The sequence below is a fragment of the Entelurus aequoreus genome, linkage group LG02 (assembly GCF_033978785.1).
Source record: "Entelurus aequoreus isolate RoL-2023_Sb linkage group LG02, RoL_Eaeq_v1.1, whole genome shotgun sequence".
NCBI lineage: Eukaryota > Metazoa > Chordata > Actinopteri > Syngnathiformes > Syngnathidae > Entelurus > Entelurus aequoreus.
The window spans coordinates 58,155,241-58,177,413 of NC_084732.1; the positions used below are offsets into that span (position 1 = coordinate 58,155,241).

A 22,173-nucleotide genomic window follows, 5' to 3' on the forward strand; every position below is an offset into this window, starting at 1 on the left:
CCAGGACAAAAAACACATTGTTTCTCATGAATCCGAGGCTCGACTAGCGGCCGGACTATCCTCTCCAGCACCCTGGAATAGACTTTTCCCGCGAGGCTGAGAAGTGTGATCCCTCTACAATAGGAACACACCCCCTTTCTTGAAAAGGGGGACCACGACCCCAGTCTGCCAACAGAGGTACCGCCCCAAACTTCCACGCTATGTTGAATAGACGTGTCAGCCACGGCAGTCCCACAACATCCATAGCCTCTGCCAAACGTTCCCAGTTTACCCTCACTAAACATTTGGGCGTGCTCCCCCGCCACCTGATACAACTCACCACCAGGTGGTTATCAGTTGACATATTAGCCCCTCTCTTCACCAGAGTGTCCAAAACATGCGGTCGCATATCTGATGAAACGACTACAAAGTCGATCATCGACCTGCGACCTAGTGTGTCATGGTGCCACGTGCACTTGTGGGCACACTTATGTTTGAAAATGGTGTTTGTTATGGACAAACTGTGGCTAGTACAGATGTCCAATAACAGAACACCACTCTGATTCAGATCAGGGAGGCCATTCCTCTCAATCACGCCCCTCCAGGTTTCGTTGTCGCTGCCAATGTGGGCATTGAAGTCACCCAGTAGAATGTTGGAGTCCCCGGGGGGATGCCCTACAGCCCTTTCTCCAGGATCCCCAAGAAGGCCGGTTACTCCGACCAGCCATTTGGCGTGTACGCGCAAACCACAGTCAGAGCCCGTCCCCCGACCCAAAGGCGCAGGGAAGTAACCCTCTCGTTCACCGTGACCCCGAGAGGAACAAGCGGTAGGAAATGGATGGATGGATGACAATGATTATTAAATTTTTTTTAAATGTCACAAAATTTAACATTGTTGTGTAATTTCCACATATGATTTATTTTGTTAAGTTCTCCTCTATTTTTTTTATGCAATGTGCCTTATTATACTTCAATGTTGCCTTTTGGGTCTTGTATGTCACGTTCCGGTTTAAGGTTTGCGAGAGTTATGTTTCCCACGATACGGAAGTACGGCTGGAAGCATGCAGGTAAGGAACGTCTTTTAATACTCACGAGGCAAAAAATGCACAAAGGCAGTGTGCCGCAAGAACGAGTACGTGGTGCGCCAGGCGAAACTTAAAGGGGAACTGCACTCATTTTGGAATTTTGCCCATCATTCACAATCCTTATGTAAGACAAGCACACATACAGGTATGTTTTTCTCTTTTTATGCATTTTAAATAGTAAATAAGTACAATCAAAAATCAATGCAGCCCATTGGAGTCGCTCTATTCTGCCTATAAATCGCTTAAAAAACACCCAAACACCTCCATCAAGGTTTTATATACACATACTGTAAGTATATATGCAATGTAAATGGTAAATGGATTGTACTTGTATAGCGCTTTTCTACCTTTTTAAGGAACTCAAAGCGCTTGAACACTATTTCCACATTCCATATATAGTAATGTGCCCGTTACTATACATGCAATGTAGTAACGGGCACATTTAGTAAGATATAATATTTACATGTTTTGCTCATTTTAAGCATACCCAGCGCATTAATTTCAAAAACCCATCACGACATTTGCTTTTTTTCACCCAACATCACTGATAACTACTCACTGCAGACTTCCCAAAATACACAATAAAACATAATTTACTGTACAATGTCTGATGTCACTAGGATGCCAAATGATAGAATCTTGTTATAGTCCCGTTTAGATGAAGAATGACTTACAATCTTTGCAAAGAAAAGTGAGGTGGAACCAAGTGTCTTTTTGTGTCTTTCTTGCCATTGCCAGGTCTAAATTGAATGCAAAAGTTTTGACCAACTCTTTGGAATACGTCCTAATTCTTCTACTATCCAGGTGAGAGACATGATTTATGATCTACAATCAACTTCCATGAGCAAAAAAGCGAGGAAGCAGCTCACCAGTTAATCATGTCAAAATAGACACACACGGTAGTGATCATGGCGCCGCTATAATATGTCTTCGTTAAGGTTTATAATAACACCATCACTAATACTTGGTTAATGTTCAAGTCACGACATGTAAATGGAGTATTGTTGGCTGTTTTTGGATTATTTTTTTATTGGGTTTTATGGGCTAAATAGAGGACCTCCCATTGGCTCTGCAGTAAGCAGACTTTTATTTACGAGTTAGAATGCATTTTTAAAAACATTTTTCTTAATGATTGTGAACAATAGGCAAAATTCCAAAAAAAGTGCAGTTCCCCTTTAACAAAACATAACATGGACTGAAACAAACGTAAACTGTGGCCTGTAACAAACATTGCACCAGCGGGGAAGTCAGGGTGACAACAGTATTTAAAGCTCTCTGATTAGCGATCAAGATCAGCTGAGCAACCTGATTGCTAATCCGAGGCAGGTGAGATAAATCAGCGTACTGGTAACCAGAATGTTTGTTTTTTTAATAAGAATCAAATAGAGAACCGAAAAATAACCAAATCGTTAAGTGGAATCGGAACTGTAAAAATCTTATCAATTCCCATCCCTACACACTTTACACATACTGTAGCTTTTGTTGAGAGCGATCTAAAGCAGTGATTTGTTGGTAAATAAGACCATGAGAGATGGTCATCACACGTCCACATCTTTTTTTAATTTTTAATTTCATTTTCCTAACCTTCCTCCTCTCCTTCAGCAACCAAATGGCCTATAATGGGGTTTTTTTTCCCACCAATACAAAGGCTGTTACAATTCATTGCCTGCAAATACTTTCACTTGTCCAACAAATCCCTCTCCTCTTTGCTATGCATCCAAATGCGTAGCAAAAGTGACAACACACGGACAGAATTATGTTTAATATTGTTGATAATAAGTCTGATTTTACTTGACCGATTTGAACCATTTAAATATTCTTACACAGTTTGAAGTCTGCACTTGATGATTGGAAGTTTCTGTGTGACTACATCATGATGAATGATGTTACATCACCCTTAATATGGTGCATAAATGTTAGAGGCCGGTGCGGTCATATAAGTTTTAAGGTTCAGTTTTAAAAGAGATGATCAGTTATCTGCACTTTTCTGTTATGACAATCAAAAATAGACTGGGTAGAGAGTAAAAAGAGACTTCTTTGGAGATCTATAAAAAACTTAAACTCTAACTAATTATCCACAGACATCTATGAATATAAACATCCAATATTTACCTAAATGGTCCACAGTGCTTTGATGGCCGATACCTTACAATCGCAAATATGGTGGGCAGCATACACAGAAAGAGCATGAAAAGCAGCATCGCCAAGTAGAAATTGTTGGATCTGTAAGAAATGGACAAAGAGTGAGGTCAGCGCAATAATTTAATTTCTTCATTCCTTAGAAATTGGCATAAACACATTAAAGCATCGGTGTGGCCGTACTGTAAGCCCAATTGCAGCCTGCAGCTTGTTTTTCATTGGCCCCTGGCATATTTGAAAAAAGTACCATTTTAAACAAGTTTAAAAAGTAAAAAAAAAAAAAAAAAAACTGGTAATGGAATCAGAATAAGTTAATATGACACAACTACAATTTGCTTTGTTGCGAATAATAAAAAGCTAAGCGGTTAGCATAGAATTTTTTTGTTGATAGAGTGGTACCTCGGCACAGGAGTACCACATGTTAGAGTCATTCAGGATACAAGCTGTCTCTCGGCTAATTGTTATGCTTAGGTTTGCCTCCCAAATCCCCACCACGAGTTGTTGTAGTGGATGTCACAATGAACCCCATAAGATCCGACCTAAACATCTGGGGCCGTACTTATCAAGCTTTTTAGAGTGCCATTTTACACTTAAGTCCTGAGAATTTGCGAAATTTAGTCCTACTCTCAAACTTAAGAATAAAAGCTTTTTATCAACGTTCTTAAGTCTAAGAATCACTCCTACTCTCCACGATATTTAAGAGACCTTCAGAGGTGTCTTAAGTGGTTAGGAGTTGCCAGCAGGGGATGGCACTGAGGCGAGAGAGACGTGCGCGAACGTTCAGGGAACGGAACAATGTTTTTTTTTTTTTTGATGACGAGCAGCTGATCAAACGGTATCGTTTAGACAGAGCGGATATTATTTTTGTCACAGATTTAATACTTTTCGATTCCTTGTTGATTTCTGCATGTGTCTGCAGTGGGCTAGTATATATAGAGCCACCCACACCAGTTTCAAATTAGTTGCCTAATTAATGAATTGGAAAGAAAATGTTATGACAGTAGCGTATGTGTGTGGCCGTGAGGTGAGTGACGTCAGTGAGTGTGTGGGCGATAGAAGAGAGGGAGCGGTAGCGTGAGTGCCGGCGGGGACTAGTTTGTTTTGTATTATTTTGTAGTTTATTGTCAAAATATACACTCCCATTGTCCACTTAAATATTTCCAAGATATTTCTTTATTCTTAGACAACGGATTCCATTCCGTGATTGGTCATTTCTATGGACACAGAAATGACGTCACCTAAAATTCCGTTTACGGCACATAGTAATGTCGTAATTCAGCTCTGAGTGTGACACTTAAGATTCAGTCCTACACTTCGCTGAAAGTGTGAGTAAGATGCTTGATAACTAACTTTTAAGTGCAGCTTTCAGCGAAGAATTTATTTACTCTTAAGTCAACTCTTAGCAGACTTCTTAGGAGTAATTCTAAGAAGCTTGATAAGTACGGCCCCTGGTCTTAATCGCTGATTCAACCCAGGTAATTTTATGGAATTTTGTATTAAGTAGAAACTATCATAAGACTTAGTACTGGTTTCAGAAAACCCAAAGCCCAGTAACTATAACAATATTCCCAGGTTGGTGCGTCGCACTGCCAGCTGTTATGCACGACAATTTATAGAAATGCTACTACCCTCATGAACGAGAGGTCATTTTGGATGCACTAAAAAAGGGAACTGATGAGTGCTCAATTTGCACTATAGAGCAGTGCCTGCAATACAAGCAATCAGCTGTTGGCGGCGCCGGCTACTGTTCATTAATTCCTGTCTCTCATGCTGTGTGAAGTTAACTATTGCAATGCCTGTCCCACAATGAACCTGAAAGTTGTCAACTTAATTATATCAATGTTGCACATATGTTTAACCATGGTGATTAAGTAGATATCCAAAAGTCCCAACATTTTTGCAATTTACTGTATTGTTTGCAGACTCTTTATGATGTATTAAATGACAAATTGGTTAAACCTTAATATTTCTTTTGTATACAAAATGAACATGTGATTTGGATATTTGATTTTTTTTTTTAAATACTATTTTTGAACTTTTTAATTAATTTAGATAGATAAATACAATATTTAATTGTGAAGCAAGCTTGAATGAATATGGTGGTAAAACTTGTTGTTCATATTATATTAATGATTATTTAAAAAAGGGTGTTATTCATCGCTTGGTCCTGTTCGTAAAGGCCAGGTTTGAAAAACCAACGTTGCAGACCTGGGGCCGTACTTATCAAGCTTCTTAGAATTACTCCTAAGAAGTCTGCTAAGAGTTGACTTAAGAGTAAATAAATTATTCGCTGAAAGCTGCACTTAAAAGTTAGTTATCAAGCGTCTTACTCACACTTTCAGCGAAGTGTAGGACTGAATCTTGAGTGTCACACTCAGAGCTGAATTACGACATTACTGTCATGTCTGTGTTCATGTTTTTGTTTGGCCATGTGCTGTTTTGTTTTTTGGACACTTCCTTAGTTCCTTGTTTCACTTCCTGGTTTTGTTTGTCACTATAGCAACCATTAGTTTCACCTGTTCCACGTTTGGACTCACACACACCTGTCTCACGTTTTCACAGTCATGTCACGCACCTGTTTTCACTTATCATGTCACTATATAGGCTTTTCTGTTTCTGTTGTTCGTCCTGGCGACATCACCCATTCATGCCATGTTCACAGTTCTTTGTCACGTTAGTTCTTGTTTCATCTCATACCAAGTAAGTTTTGTTTATTGTTCATAGTTTTGTGCCCACGTGCATGTCTTTTGTTTCATAGTCTAGTTTTCTACTTCCGCCTATGTGCGCACCTTTTGTTTTCCTAGTCAAGTTTTTTACCTCCTCTGTGAGCGCCTTTTGTTTGTACCTTTTGTTTGAGTTTATAGTAATAATTAAAATATGTCTTTACCTGCACGCCACGTCCGTTCCAATTCTTTTGCACCACGGGAGAGCAAACCACGCCAAAGACCTAGTCATGACAGATGTCGCCAGCACGAGAGCTCTCCCGCAAAAAATTTGGACAATTTTGACGAGGCAACGTGGGAGGTCCTCCGCGCGATGGAGGAAGAGACACTCCGCCATTCCCCCATGGAGCGCAGGGATCTCATGTGGGGTCCGACCGGCAAACTGGTGCCGATCAGCTCCCTTTGGCCCGGGGACGTTGGCACGTCATCCCTGTCCCGGAAGCGGCGCTCCAGACCGAGGATGTCAGGGAAGGTGAGCGGACAGCACGCTGCGCTCCTGCAGGCTCCTCCCCCTCCGGGCGGAAATGGAAATCAGCCAGCCTGGCAGCTCAAGGAGCACTCCACAGACCTGGAGATTGTTTTCCCAAATTCTTTACCGGTTCAATCCAAGCCACCCAAATTCCATGCCCCGCCCCCCAGGACTCATGCCACGCCCAAGTCAGAAATTTTTTTTTCACCCACAAAAGCCCAGGTGGGGGGGAAAGAAAGACATTTTGGACAATTTAGAGGGGAGGATTCTGCCCTCCTCCTGAACCCCCTCCGCCCACCCCAAAAGACGGTTCCAGACCGCGGGGAGCGCGTCTGGTATCCGCTCCTTGAGGGGGGGGCTAGGGCTGGGAATTGTTCAGGTGGAGTGGCTCAGCATCGTCACGCCAAGCCACAGCCTCCAGCACGACCACAACCACCTGTCTTTCGACCTGCCAAGCCACAGCCACCAGCACGACCCCCACCACCTGTCTTTCGACCTGCCAAGCCACAGCCACCAGCACGACCACCACCACCAGTTTTTCGACCATGCCAAGATCCACCTGCTCCACGCCCAGCTCCACGCCAAGCGCCACCAGTACCTGCTCCACGCCAAGCGCCACCAGTACCTGCTCCACGCCAAGCGCCACCAGTACCTGCTCCACGCCAAGCGCCACCAGTACCTGCTCCACGCCAAGCGCCACCAGTACCTGCTCCACGCCAAGCGCCGCCAGTACCTGCTCCACGCCAAGCGCCGCCAGTACCTGCTCCATGCCAAGTGCCGCCAGTGGCTGCCCCACGCCGCCAAGTGCCGCCCGTGGCTGCCCCACGCCGCCAAGTGCCGCCCGTGGCTGCCCCACGCCGCCAAGTGCCGCCCGTGGCTGCCCCACGCCGCCAAGTGCCGCCCGTGGCTGCCCCACGCCGCCAAGTGCCGCCCGTGGCTGCCCCACGCCGCCAAGTGCCGCCCGTGGCTGCCCCACGCCGCCAAGTGCCGCCCGTGGCTGCCCCACGCCGCCAAGTGCCGCCCGTGGCTGCCCCACGCCAAGACCAAAGCCAAGACCAAGACCCGCCAAGTGACCAAGACCAAGAATCGCCAAGTGACCAAGACCCACCAAGTGACCAAGACCAAGAATCGCCAAGTGACCAAGACCCACCAAGTGACCAAGAACCGCCAAGTGACCAAGAACCGCCAAGTGACCAAGAACCGCCAAGTGACCAAGACCAAGACCCGCCAAGTGACCAAGACCAAGACCCGCCAAGTGACCAAGACCAAGACCCGCCAAGTGACCAAGACCAAGACCCGCCAAGTGACCAAGACCAAGACCAAGTCCAAGCACCGCCACGCCAAGTCCAAGACCAACCATGTCAACACCAAGACCAAGTCCAAGACCAACCATGCCAAGACCAAGACCCAGACCCTCGCCAAGACCAAGACCCAGACCCAGACCCTCGCCAAGACCCAGACCCTCGCCAAGACCCAGACCCTCGCCAAGACCAAGACCCTCGCCAAGACCAAGACCCTCGCCAAGACCAAGACCCGCCACGCCAAGCTTCGCCGCCTGACGCGCCACGCCAAGCTTCGCCGCCTGACGCGCCACGCCAAGCTTCGCCGCCTGACGCGCCACGCCAAACTTCGCCGCCTGCCATGATGACGACGCGCCTGACTCCTCGTCTGCCACGAATGTGGCCATTCCCAGGTCGCCCACCTCGTCAGGTTCAGCGGCGGTCTACCCGCCGTCGCCACCTGACTCTGCCCCGGTGGATTCGGGGACACCTGGTCTGGCGATCCACCGCCATGTCCCCCTCCCCCCCTCCCATGACTCTTGATCCTGTTTTTTGTTTTTGGACATCTGGGATCTGTCCGTAAGGGGGGGGTTCTGTCATGTCTGTGTTCATGTTTTTGTTTGGCCATGTGCTGTTTTGTTTTTTGGACACTTCCTTAGTTCCTTGTTTCACTTCCTGGTTTTGTTTGTCACTATAGCAACCATTAGTTTCACCTGTTCCACGTTTGGACTCACACACACCTGTCTCACGTTTTCACAGTCATGTCACGCACCTGTTTTCACTTATCATGTCACTATATAGGCTTTTCTGTTTCTGTTGTTCGTCCTGGCGACATCACCCATTCATGCCATGTTCACAGTTCTTTGTCACGTTAGTTCTTGTTTCATCTCATACCAAGTAAGTTTTGTTTATTGTTCATAGTTTTGTGCCCACGTGCATGTCTTTTGTTTCATAGTCTAGTTTTCTACTTCCGCCTATGTGCGCACCTTTTGTTTTCCTAGTCAAGTTTTTTACCTCCTCTGTGAGCGCCTTTTGTTTGTACCTTTTGTTTGAGTTTATAGTAATAATTAAAATATGTCTTTACCTGCACGCCACGTCCGTTCCAATTCTTTTGCACCACGGGAGAGCAAACCACGCCTAAGACCAAGTCTTGACAATTACTATGCGCCGTAAACGGAATTTTAGGTGACGTCATTTCTGTGTCCATAGAAATGACCAATCACGGAAGGGAATCCGTTGTCTAAGAATAAAGAAATATCTTGGAAATATTTAAGTGGACAATGAGAGTGTATATTTTGACAATAAACTACAAAATAATACAAAACAAACTAGTCCCCGCCGGCACTCACGCTACCGCTCCCTCTCTTCTCTCGCCCACACACTCACTGACGTCACTCACCTCATGGCCACACACATACGCTACTGTCATAACATTTTCTTTCCAATTCATTAATTAGGCAACTAATTTGAAACTGGTGTGGGTGGCTCTATATATACTAGCCCACTGCAGACACATGCAGAAATCAACAAGGAATCGAAAAGTATTAAATCTGTGACAAAAATAATATCCGCTCTGTCTAAACGATACCGTTTGATCAGCTGCTCGTCATCAAAAAAAACCAAAACATTGTTCCGTTCCCTGAACGTTCGCACATGTCTCTCTCGCCTCAGTGCCATCCCCTGCTGGCAACTCCTAACCACTTAAGACACCTCTGAAGGTCTCTTAAATATCGTGGAGAGTAGGAGTGATTCTTAGACTTAAGAACGTTGATAAAAAGCTTTTATTCTTAAGTTTGAGAGTAGGACTAAATTTCGCAAATTCTCAGGACTTAAATGTAAAATGGCACTCTAAGAAGCTTGATAAGTACGGCCCCTGGATGGCAAGCTTCAAGGCCACAAGCCTGAAAACACTTGCTGTTACAGTAGGAGCTGCCAGTCTTTTCCCATACTGTACATTCACATGACACCATTCACTTATACTAATACACATATAAACATATTGCACTCTTCCCTTGTTGTGTGGATGCAGAATTTCTCAGAACATTAAACAAACATTTTAAACATGGACTAATGCACTGTGTCCTGCCATAGTTACCAACCTTTGGGAATTCATTCAGGTCACGGTTGTAAATACTGTAATGTATTGCATATATTTGGTATTCTTCTAACTTGTAATATACTCACCTTGCGTCACAACCTTGAGTTGAGAGCGCCGTTAAGCACATTTCCTCCAAACCAAATCTAGACTTCTGATTCTAACCTATGTACGACATCATCTCAACTCCATAGGGTTGTACACATTGCATGTGCTACATATAGCTCGATGCTACATGTTACACAAGCATTAGCTCATTGCAAGAGTCAACATAACTTTGTTTTTCCAACCACGGTAAGGAACATAGTGTGAAGGACAGTGCTCAGAAGAAGAGGATGATATTCATTGAATTAAATAAATAAATAATTAAAATCATGACTGAGCGTGTAGTTGGAGAGTGTAGAATGATAATAATAATAATAATGGATTAGATTTATATGGAGCTTTTCTAGACACTCAAAGCGCTTCACTGTGAAGTGAGAACCCGTCATTCATTCACTCCACATTCACACATTGATAGCTACATTTGTAGCCACAGATGCCCTGGGGTAGACTGGCAGAAACGTGGCTGCCAATTTGTGCCCCTCCCGACAACCACCAAATATTAATTTTCATTCATACACCAGTGTGAGCGGCACAGGGAGCAAGGTGAAGTGTCTTGCCCAAGGACACAACGGCACACTGCAAAAACTGAAATCTAAGAAAGATTAAATATCTCAAATAAGGGTGATATTTGCTTATTTCCTGTCTGATAAGATCATTCTTCTCACTTAGCAGATTGTATGCTAGAGTGTTTTACTTGGTTTAAGTGTTTTGGTCCTAAATGATCTCAGTAAGATATTACAGCTTGTTGCTGAGATTTTATGACCTATATTGAGTAAAACATGCTTGGAACTAAATTATCAACTGTTGCAAAGCTGTGTCATCAACACACACAAGTAAAAAACTGCTTTTTCAAAGTAATCATTTCTTATTTCAAGCATGAAATAAAAAAATCATAACTTTGACACAATTGTGTCTCATAATCAAAACAGATGACAGCCAAATGGACTTTGCTGTTTTATTTTCAATGAAACAATAGAAAATACATACTCTTATAGTAGTACAGTTGGCACAGTACAGTAAACTGACAGTTAATATTTAAACATTTGACATTTCAAACAATTTTGAACAGAAATAGTTCATGCACATTCAGATAAATGCTTCAAAATTACAATTAAAAAAAAATTAGCCGGGGGCCGGGCTGTAAATATATATATATATATATATATATATATATATATATATATATATATATATATATATATATATATATATATATATATATATATATTCCTTGCGCACTAATTGACTGAAAGAGCACGCACTTTGCGCGATGATGTCATGTTATCGATGGGAAAATGTCTTTTTAGACAATATGATTTGCCTCAGCGGCTAAGAGTAATAAGCGGTTGCCTTGTTGCCTTTCCATTAAGAAAAATAAACTAGTTTTTAGTATAAGTTTGCTGGTTTCAAGAAATGTAATGCCGAGCGCATATCATTATATCAAAATAATGGCATTTACTTAATTTAAGAATATTTTTCAACTTACAATGAAAAAAAGTCTCATATGAGTTTTTTCTATCAAGAAAAGTGCACTTGTTATTAGTGAGAATACACTTATTTTAAGGTATTTTGGGGTTCATTGAGGTTAGCTAATTTTACTTGTTTTGGATAGTCTTGACAAGCCAAATTTTGTTGTTCTATTGGCAGATAATTTTGCTTAGTTCAAGTAAAATACCCCTGATTTGTTCCCTTGTTTTTGAACACTGACTTTTTGCAGTGCAGTGACTCTACCCACCGCACCATACTGAAGCTGTATGAGTTAAATGACGTTAAAATAATATCTAAAGAGCAGTCATTTATCCATGAAAATATGGAATCGCTGCTGATGGTGTGTTTGATGGAGATAATGTAGAAGTCTGCTTACCAAGGTAAATGAATGTTAATAGTAAATGACTTCATAAAACTGCTGTAGTTATTTGTAGTACATTCTATTGTATTGTTTTTTATACAATATTTCTGATCTAAAAGTTAGTTTTTCTTTTTTGAAGGCATGTACATGTTTAAATTGTGCTGTTTTGAGGGGCAAAGCACCAATTAAATACATTTTAATTCATTTCAGTGGGCGACGCTGTTTATATTTATCTTTTTAGCATATCATGACCTATTGCATTTACTTATACTCTGTACGTTTCTGTCAGTTATTTGTTACTGTGTCACTTTACTTATGTATTATCATCATCAATCTCTTTATTTGAATCCATTTTCTATTTATGTCTTCCGTAAGTAAAGCAACTATCAGTAAACGAGCTATGGAGAATGGGTAGGCCTATACCATTACAATACATCTGCTTCATCCTACTTTTACGTTGCATTCAGAAAATTCAGAACGCTTCACTTTTTCCACATTTTGTTATGTTACAGCCTTATTCCAAAATGGAATAGGTTCATTTTTGTCCTCAAAATTCTACAGACAATACCCCATAATGACAATGTGCAAATTATTTGTATTTTTTATTTTGCTAATTTGTAAAAAATTAAAAATTAAAAATCACATGTACATAAATATATTCATAGCCTTTGCGTCACGGACTTGCATGGCTGCGGTAGTTGTGCCCCCAAGATACAGGACCCAGGAGGACGATGTACAGGTAAGAGTATTTTAATGTCCACAAAATGGCACGAGGTGCAGCAGGCAAGTGCACACAAACAATAAACAGCATTTTAAAGAGAGCCAGACAGTATGTGACATTTTACACAAAATAATCCTCGAGCCCTGACGAGGCAGGCATTTATAGAAGCCAGCTGATTGACAACCACTACCAGGCTGCCAATCAGCGCCAGGTGAGAGGAAAGAGCGCTCAGGGAAACATGGAGGAAAAGGAACTGAAAATAGGAGCGCTACGCAGGAAATAAACACAAACTAAGGAAGTAAAACAAGACGTGATGTGACAGTTTGTCAAACTTTGCTCAATACTTTGTTGACGCACTTTTGGCAGCAATTACAGCCTCAAGTATTTTTGAATACGATGCCACAAGCTTGGCACACCTGTCTTTGGGCAGTTTCACCCATTCCTCGTTGCCTATTCCGCTTTGCACCACTTCTCAAGCTCCATCATGTCGGATGGGAAGCATTGGTTTTCATCCAGGATTTCTCCGTACATATAAATAAGTATTGTCCTCCATTAATTTGTGAGTTTTATTTGTAGCTATTTGAGCTTAAATGATGTCAGAATTTTTGATTTAGTGATTTATTTCTAGTCAGTTAAATAGTCTTGCACAGTTGCCATGGAGGGACAGACTGTACATCATTGCTGAGTTTAAGAAAAATACAATTTAATGGTGCACTTGAATGTTTAGTGGACTGTGTTGTATTTCCACCACATCTGGCAAGAAATGATAAGCCCTGCAAGGCGGAAATGACTGCCGTGCAGTGACATAAATCAGCGTGGGAGAGGGCTTCACACACATTATGGTGTGTTTATAGAGGATGGACAGGGGGGTCTAAAAGACACTGTGATTTACACCTACCACAATGGGGAGACATTTTATGCACTCAAACAAAAAATTTAACTTGTTAAAGAGGTTCATTTAGCCTACTAATGTGTATTTATAAATGGTTGATTTATATAGGCTAGTAAGGTAAAGTTTTGTACCTGACAAGTTTCGGCTATCTTGCTTCTGCAGCCTTCCTCAGGTACAAAACTTTACCTTACTAGCCTATATAAATCAACCATTTATAAATACACATTAGTAGGCTAAATTAACCTCTTTAACATATTACGTATACGTCATGGACAGTGCAGTGTCAAAGAATTCCGTTGTTTAGAACAACTGGAACACAAACTGGCCCGCTTCCGCAACCACCTGAGATTCACATTACGTTGCCGAGATGAAAGAGTTGTTCCAACAAGCTTGGGGATCAAAAACCCAATTCCGACGATGAACGCGGAACGAATTGTAAAAAAAGCACGGAATGCCTTGGTGAGAGAAAGAATACGATGCACGGTGAATAAGATCAACAACATAGAAGAGCAGTTAACCGAAAAAAGGAGTGGATTTAAACAACGTTTCCCCCTGGACACGGAAACCGAACGAATAATGAATGAACACCTACAACGTGAGCACGAGAAGGAATTCAAGACAACAAAATACCATCACATCAGAAAACTTGAGAAGCTAACCTCAGCGAAAAAGGAGGAGGAACACACAGAAAAAAGAGAAAAATGGGTATGTAACCTTTCACAACGCAAATTAACAGTAACGGAAAACAAGGTGTTGTCTCGCGGTCTTAACTTTGCCACAACCCCAATAAACATCCCATACGAAGAATTCATCGTAGCAACAGAGACAGCATGTCATAAATTAACAAATCAAGGCAACAAAGCGGGTTTGCGCAACGAGGTAGCAGGGATACTGAAGACTGCCAAAATAACATACAAAAACACCAGTAGGGAAGAATGGAAAGCTATTCAGTCAATAGCCAAAGACAAAACCATCAAAATACTACCTGCAGATAAAGGAAGGACAACAGTCATTATGGACACAAAACAATATGAAAACCAAATGATAGCTATGCTGGAGGATAAAGACACATATGAAGTTCTAAAAAAGGACCCGACAGAAGACAAAAAGAAAAAACTGAAGACTCTACTAAAACCATTAGTGGACGAGGGAAAAATAGACAAGGACAACTACAGTTTTTTAGTACCGACAGCCAGTATCACCCCTAGAATATACGGCACCCCCAAAATACATAAAAAAGACGTTCCACTCCGCCCAATTGTTGACAGTATAGGCTCAGTCACATACAACCTTTCGAAAGCCCTAGTCGAGATAATAAAACCTCTCCTAGGCCAGACGAAGCAACACTGCAAAAACTCAGAGCAGCTGGCACAAGAATTAAGCACTGTAAAAGTAGAATCAGACGAGATACTCATATCTCACGACGTAGTCTCCCTATTCACAAAAACACCAGTGGACGTCACAATAAACATAGTACAGAACCGCCTGAAAGCAGATTCAACACTCCGGAAACGAACAAACCTAACAGTTGAAGACACAGTCCAGTTGTTATCATTCGTAGCCAAGTCTACATATTTCCTGTTCAGAGGGACCATATACAGACAGAAGGAGGGTTTTGCCATGGGGGACCCCCTCTCAGCCATCATGAGTGGTTTCTTCATGGAGGACCTGGAGGCCAAAGCCATAGCCACCGCTCCCGAAGGATGTAGACTGTCCCTCTGGAGGCGCTATGTGGACGACATCCTGGAGAAGATTAAGACCGGCCACACAGAAAGACTCACAGACCACTTAAACACCATAGATGAGACGGGAAACATAAAGTTTACTCATGAAGAGGAAGAGCACAGATCCATCGCGTTCCTGGACATGAAAATCAAGCACACTGAGGATGGAAGCATCAAGATAACAATATACAGAAAACCCACACACCCAGATCAATATTTACTATGGACATCAGAGCACCCCACAGCACACAAATTGTCAGTAGCCCGCACCCTATATGATCGCACCAAGGTGATCACAGACAACCATGACAGAGAAAAGGAGGAGGACCATATAAAACAGGCGCTCAAAGCCTGCAACTATCCAAACTGGGCCATAAACAAAGGCAAACGAGAGGTCCAAAGGAACAACAAGGAGGAAAAAAAGAAGAAAGGTTCTAGGCCTGAGAAACTGGGCATGGTCACCCTCTCATACATCAGGGGTGTCACAGAACGCATACAGCGAGCGATGAGGAAACACCACATCAGCACACCAGTGAAGCCGCACATCAAGCTTCGCCAAATCCTAGTACACCCTAAGGATGAGATCCCCCCTGAGAAAAAGTGTGATGTGATATATGAGATCCCTTGCCTAACATGCAAAAAAACATACATAGGAGAGACAGGTCGACAGTTCAGCACACGAAAAAAGGAACACCAGAAAGAATGTGAAAAGGAAACATCTGGAACGCTCACCCGTGCAATGAGAATGAAAGCAACGCAGGAAAATCTGATCATCAGCCATTTCAGACCACTGCAAGAGGGAAAACCATCTAATGAACTGGGAGGCAGCCAAGGTAATTAGAATGGAAAGCAACAAATTCCATCGGTGGATCAAAGAGGCGGTTGAAATCAGGAAGCGGGCCCCAAAGACTGTCAACAGGGACGAGGGAGCCTACCAACTATCCCACACCTGGGACACAGTCCTGCAGGGCCGCTCCCGGTCGTTTGGTGGACATCCGGACAACAGGGGGCGCCCCGCCCTACCCCCGACGCACACCAGGGGACACCGCCATCCCACCACCTCAGGTGGGATGGAACAATCCATATAACACGTCACAGATGACGTCACACTAACATCACGTGACACCTCTGAGGAAGGCTGCAGAAGCAAGATAGCCGAAACTTGTCAGGTACAAAACTTTACATTACTAGCCTATATAAATCAACCATTTATAAAAAAAAAATGTAACTGGTTAAAAAAAAAGATGTGCAAACAAAACTAATGGATTTGAAAATAAATATATATTTGCATAAAAAACTTTTTTTTTTAACCTAAATGCTTGTTTGGTTTACAAATCCCAAAAAAATTCCCATGAAACAATACATTTTGCTTGCATTTCCTCAAGTTTTGGTTGCAAATCTTTTTTTCTTTTTTTGTAACAAATCGATTGTAGTCTTGTGAACAATGTGTTAAAAGCCTTAAAATTGGTCAGTCTGGAATGGTGGTGTGTCAAGGGTTGGGCATCGTTAACATTTGGATCGATTCTGGTCCCGATTCTGGTCCCTTGTTTACTTTTCAGTTCCCAACGATTCTTGATTCCGATTCTTTTAAGAGGTAAGTTAAAGAATGTATTATGAATTTCTTGCTTGGGTATTTTTAGGCAGTATATTAATATAAATAATTTAAACTCAAATATAAATGTTATAAACTTTCTTTCCAAAGGAACACTTGGCAATCAAAAATGCTGACATCGCAAGGATCGCAGGACAACTTAAAAGGCAAAGCAAGATTCAAGAAACCTGGGTAACGAACTGTAAGATCTTCATCAAATTAAATGGGATGCCGAAGGAAGCAAAAGTCTTGGTGGTGAGGAACATAGAAGATCTTGATAAGTATTGACATTGATGCAGTACTTGGTATCAATGTAGCTTTGTGACTTCTATCATCTCAATGTTACCCACACCAAGAACACAGACCACACCAAGTATTAATATGGACATGTTACAGAAGATCCTACAACATCAACAAAAAGAACTGGACATGTGTGAGTATCAAGAGCACGCCACAACAGAGACTGATATGGAGATAGACCCTGATAATATTTTTTTCTCTGCGATTGTAAAAAACTGTAATTATTTTACCTGAGAACAACATGAAAGCAGTGTAAAATCAGAAGATAGTCTGTCAATAATACATTTCAATAGTCGAAGCATGTACACTAACTTTGAGGCTAACAAGGATTACTTGAAAGAATTTAGTCATCCATTTACCATTATTGCAATTACTGAAACCTGGTTCAACAATGATAAAGGTATTGATTTTAGTCTGAATGACTATGAATTAAGATACATAAATAGAATAAATAAAATAGGAGGAGGGGTCACATTGTACATTCATAAATCTGTTACATTTAAAGTTTTAACAAACATGACCATAGCAGTCGATGGATTATTTGAATGTTTAACAGTGGAAATCCTAAATGACAAAAAGACAAATATTTTGTCTTGCCTGTGTATACCGGGCACCTGGTTCAAGCATAGAAACTTTCAATGAGTGGATGGGTAAACTATTTTCCTCTGTGAACCATAAAACCATATTTATCTGTGGTGATTTTAACATTGATTTGTTAAACTCAACCAAGCAAAAACATGTTGATGACTTCATTGACACAATGTACAGCTTGCCTCTATATCCAACCATAACCAAACCAAGCAGAATAAAAACACATAGTGCCACAATCATCGACAACATTTTTACTAACATTATGGGAAATCAAGTCCCTAGTGGCCTATTTATATGTGATATCACTGACCATTTACCTGTTTTTACTTTATATGACTGTCATCTCAAGAAAACCAAAGACACTATGGCAAAAATCTCTAAACGAATGACAACTGAGGAAACAATCTGTGCCCTAAACAATAGTTTAGCAGTTCAGGATTGGATTTCAGTATACAGAGAACCAAATGTGGATAGTGCTTATTGTAATTTTTTAAACATCTTTACTTCCCTGCATGAAAGAATAATTTATAAAAGAAAAAAGAAAAATAGCCCTTGGATCACAAAAGGGGTTAATTAATGCCTGTAAAAAGAAAAACAATCTCTACAAACTTTTTATCAAAATAAAAACGAAGGAAGTCGAACAACGATACAAGAAGTACAAAAATAAATTAACTGATATTACAAGAACAAGCAAACGGTTATATTATAAAAAAAAACCTATATGAAAACAAAAACAATATAAAAGGAACTCGGGATGTTTTGAATAGTCTAATCAAACAAGGATATTCAAAATTGACATATCCTGATTACTTTATTGATGAAAACGGTGAAGATTATAATATGAGTAATGTAGTGAATAAGTTTAATAGTTTTTTTTTAAATGTTGGTCCTAAATTGGCTGTTGATATCCCAGACAATGGAGTTACAAAATCAACTATTGAACAGAATTCTTCGTCATTCTTCCTCTCAGCTACAAATGAGCAGGAAGTGACAAACATTGTGCGGAAGTGTAAAAGTAAGTGCTCCACTGACTGCCATGATATCAACATGATATTGGTTCAAAAAGTTATTCTGAATTTTGTAAAACCCTTAACTTATATATGTAACCTATCATTCCAGACTGGCTGCTTTCCAAGTCAAATGAAAATTGCTAAGGTAACTCCGCTCTTCAAAAGTGACAGCAAACACGCTTTCACCAATTACAGACCAATCTCTCTTTTGCCTCAGTTCTCAAAAATCTTAGAAAAACTATTTAACTCTGACTTGAATTTTTTCTTGAGAAGCATCATATAATCAATGACGGTCAGTATGGCTTTAGGTCCAAACGAACAACCTCAATGGCGATAACTGAAGCCATTGAAGAAATTACTAATGCACTGGAGCATAAAAGATATGCTGTTGGTATTTTTATTGATCTAAATAAAGCCTTTGATACCATTAATCATTCAATTCTCCTAGATAAAATGGGAAGATATGGAATTAGAGGGCTGGCTGGTGACTGGTTAAAAGGTTATTTAACAGGTAGGGTACAGTTTGTAAAAATGGGTCAATACTCATACTCTCACTGTGATGGCTGGCCCTCTGCCTAGTCTCACCTGTTCGGGGGTATTGTGATGCTCCACAGTATGTATGCACGTATGTGTGTGTATGTATGTATGACCGTGTATAGGTATGTTTGTATGTACAGTATATTTGTCTCCCCGTATGTGCGGGAGCCAAAGTATGGCCCTAGCAGACCAGAAAGCCCCACTCAAAACAACAGGTGCGGCGCCCGGTGAACAAGGGAACACCATTCCCATGCAGGCCAGTGACATGATCCCCAGGACCTGGCCCATCATGCCACCGGCCAGGCCTGTAGCAGGCCGTAGAGTGACAAATGTGCCCGGCAGAAGACAAGGCATGGGAGAAGCAGGAGACAACCAGCCCCCAAGCCAGCAAAAGACCACAACCCACGCGGGCAGAAAGACGGGACGTCCTGCACCGAGGGGCCCCACCTTAACTTTTTAGCATGACACATTGCCACAGTATTTAATGTGTTGGAGTTACTGATGTACCAGGAAACAAGACTAGAGCAAATAACAATAACGCTCACTGACCAATCAGTTGGCTCTGAAAATGGTATCACAATTCATTGCCACTACGTGTCCATCAGAGGAAATAGTATTGGAATAATTACATTTTATTAAAAGTAAGGATTTGTCAGATTCGGGCAAAACATTTTGATTTCCCCAATGAATTATAGGCATACATTTGTAGACTGTTGTTTGAGGGATTGTTTTATCTCTGCCAGCTTTGGTGGTCCATCCATCCATCAATTTTCTACCGCTTGTCCCTTTCGGGGTCGCGGGGGGTGCTAGAGCCTATCTCAGCTGCATTCGGACAAGTCTCCACCTCATCGCAGGGCCATCACAGATAGACAACATTTACACTCACACACTAGGGTTAATTTAGTGTTGCCAATCAACCTATCCGCAGGTACATGCCTTTGGAGGTGGGAGGAAGCCGGAACCCACGCAGTCACGGGGACAACATGCAAACTCCACACAGAAAGACCCGAGCCCGAAATCGAACCCGGGCACCTGCACTAACCCCTGTGCTAAGCTTCGGTGGTCATATGTGTAAAATGATACATTATGCCACAGTGGCTATAAAATGACTGACATTTGTTTAGCTTTTTAAATAATGTTGTCCTGTCAATAATGATGTGGTGAAATTACACATTATGTTTTTTATTTCCGTCATGTTTTTCATCAGCAAAGTAGAAGACCGTCAACAGAGGGATTGTCTTATCTCTGCCAGCTTTAGTGGTTGTATGTTTGCAATGACACATTGCACACATCTCTACAGTGCCCATAAAATGTTATATATTTCATTTCACATCCATTGTCAATTATATTGTTCCTATAAATAATGTTGTCCTATTAACAAGTGAAAACTGTGAAAAATCACAGTGTTACATACAGTGTATGTAACTGTGATTTTTCACAGTTTTCACTTTTGCTTTTAGCAACTGTAATTGTATTTTTCGTAGCATATCTTTATCCATCTATCCATTTTGTACCGCCTGTTCCTCTCTGGGTCGCGGAGGTGCTGGAGCCGATCCCAGCTGCATACGGGCGTACACCCTGGACAAGTTGCCACCTCATCACAGGGCCAACACAGATAGACAGACAACATTCACACTCACATTCACACACTAGGGCCAATTTAGTGTTGCCAATCAACCTATCCCCAGGTGCATGTCTTTGGAGGTGGGAGGAAGCCGGAGCACCTGGAAGGAACCCACGCAGTCACGGGGAGAACATGCAAACTTCACACAGAAAGACACCAAGCCCAGGAATCGAACCCAGAACCTTCTTATTGTGAGGCACGAGCACGAACCCCTCTGCCGACATACCTTTATAGTAGGGCTACGAATCTTTAGGTGTCCCACGATTCGATTCAATATCGATTCTTGGGGTCACAATTCGATTATAAATCGATTTTTTCCGATTCAACGCGATTGTCGATTCAAAAACGATATTTTTCCGATTCAAAACAATTCTCTATTCATTCAATACATATGATTTCAGCAGGATCTACCCCAGTCTGCTGACATGCAAGCAGAGTAGTAGATTTTTGTAAAACACTTTTATAATTGTAAGGGACAATGTTTTATCAACTGATTGCAATAATGTGAATTTGTTTTAACTATTAAATGAACCAAAAATATGACTAATTTTATCTTTGTGGAAATATTGGACACAGTGTGTTGTCAAGCTTATGAGATGCGATGCAAGTGTAAGCCACTGTGACACTATTGTTCATTTTTATTTATTTTTTTAAATTGTTTTTATAAATGTCTAATGATAATGTCAATGAGGGATTTTTAATCACTGCTATGTTGAAATTGTTACTAATATTGATACTGTTGTTGATAATATTCATTTTTGTTTCACTACTTTTGGATTTTTCTGTGTCGTGTTTGTGTCTCCTCTCAATTGCTCTGTTTATTGCTGTTCTGAGTGTTGCTGGGTCGGGTTTGGTTTTGGAATTGGATTGCATTGTTATGGTGTTGCTGTGTTTTGTTTTGTTGGATTGATTAATAAAAAAATTTAAAAAATGAAATCGATTTTTGAAAAATGAGAATTGATACTGAATCGTACAACGTGAGAATGGCGATTTGAATTCGAATCGATTTTTCCCACACCCCTACTTTATAGTCTTCATACATAATATGGTAGAAGTTATTTCCGACTGAGTGCTGTGTTGGTCGTGTGCTACTGACCCCACCCATTGCACATGAATGTACTCATGACCAGAGGTGGGTAGAGTAGCCAGAAATTGTACTCAAGTAAGAGTACTGTTACTTTAGAGATTTATTACTCAAGTAAGAGTAAGGAGTAGTCACCCAAATATTTACTTGATTAAAAGTAAAAAGTATGTTGTGAAAAAACTACTCAAATACTGAGTAACTGATGAGTAACCTGTTCGTTTAATGACGACGGCAACAAATAATGCACAAACACATAAAAATAGCAATGAGTAAATTCAGAGCCAGGAATATCTCTTAAGCAACTAAAACAATAATATATATTAAATAATAATACATTAACATGTCATGATCCATGGTCCGGATCATGTTTAGTTT

At 41.2% G+C, this 22,173-nt stretch overlaps 1 protein-coding gene across 4 annotated transcripts in view; it reads right to left on the bottom strand.

The window, feature by feature from the left end:
• Positions 1-22,173, bottom strand: part of LOC133636209 (transmembrane channel-like protein 3) — a 143,094-nt gene that overhangs the window by 30,598 nt on the left and 90,323 nt on the right. For all 4 annotated transcript variants that reach the window (XM_062030008.1, XM_062030000.1, XM_062029991.1 and 1 more), the window contains exon 17: positions 3,177-3,287. In XM_062030008.1, the coding sequence (XP_061885992.1) occupies positions 3,177-3,287 (111 nt within the window). The remainder of the gene's footprint in view (positions 1-3,176; positions 3,288-22,173) is intronic.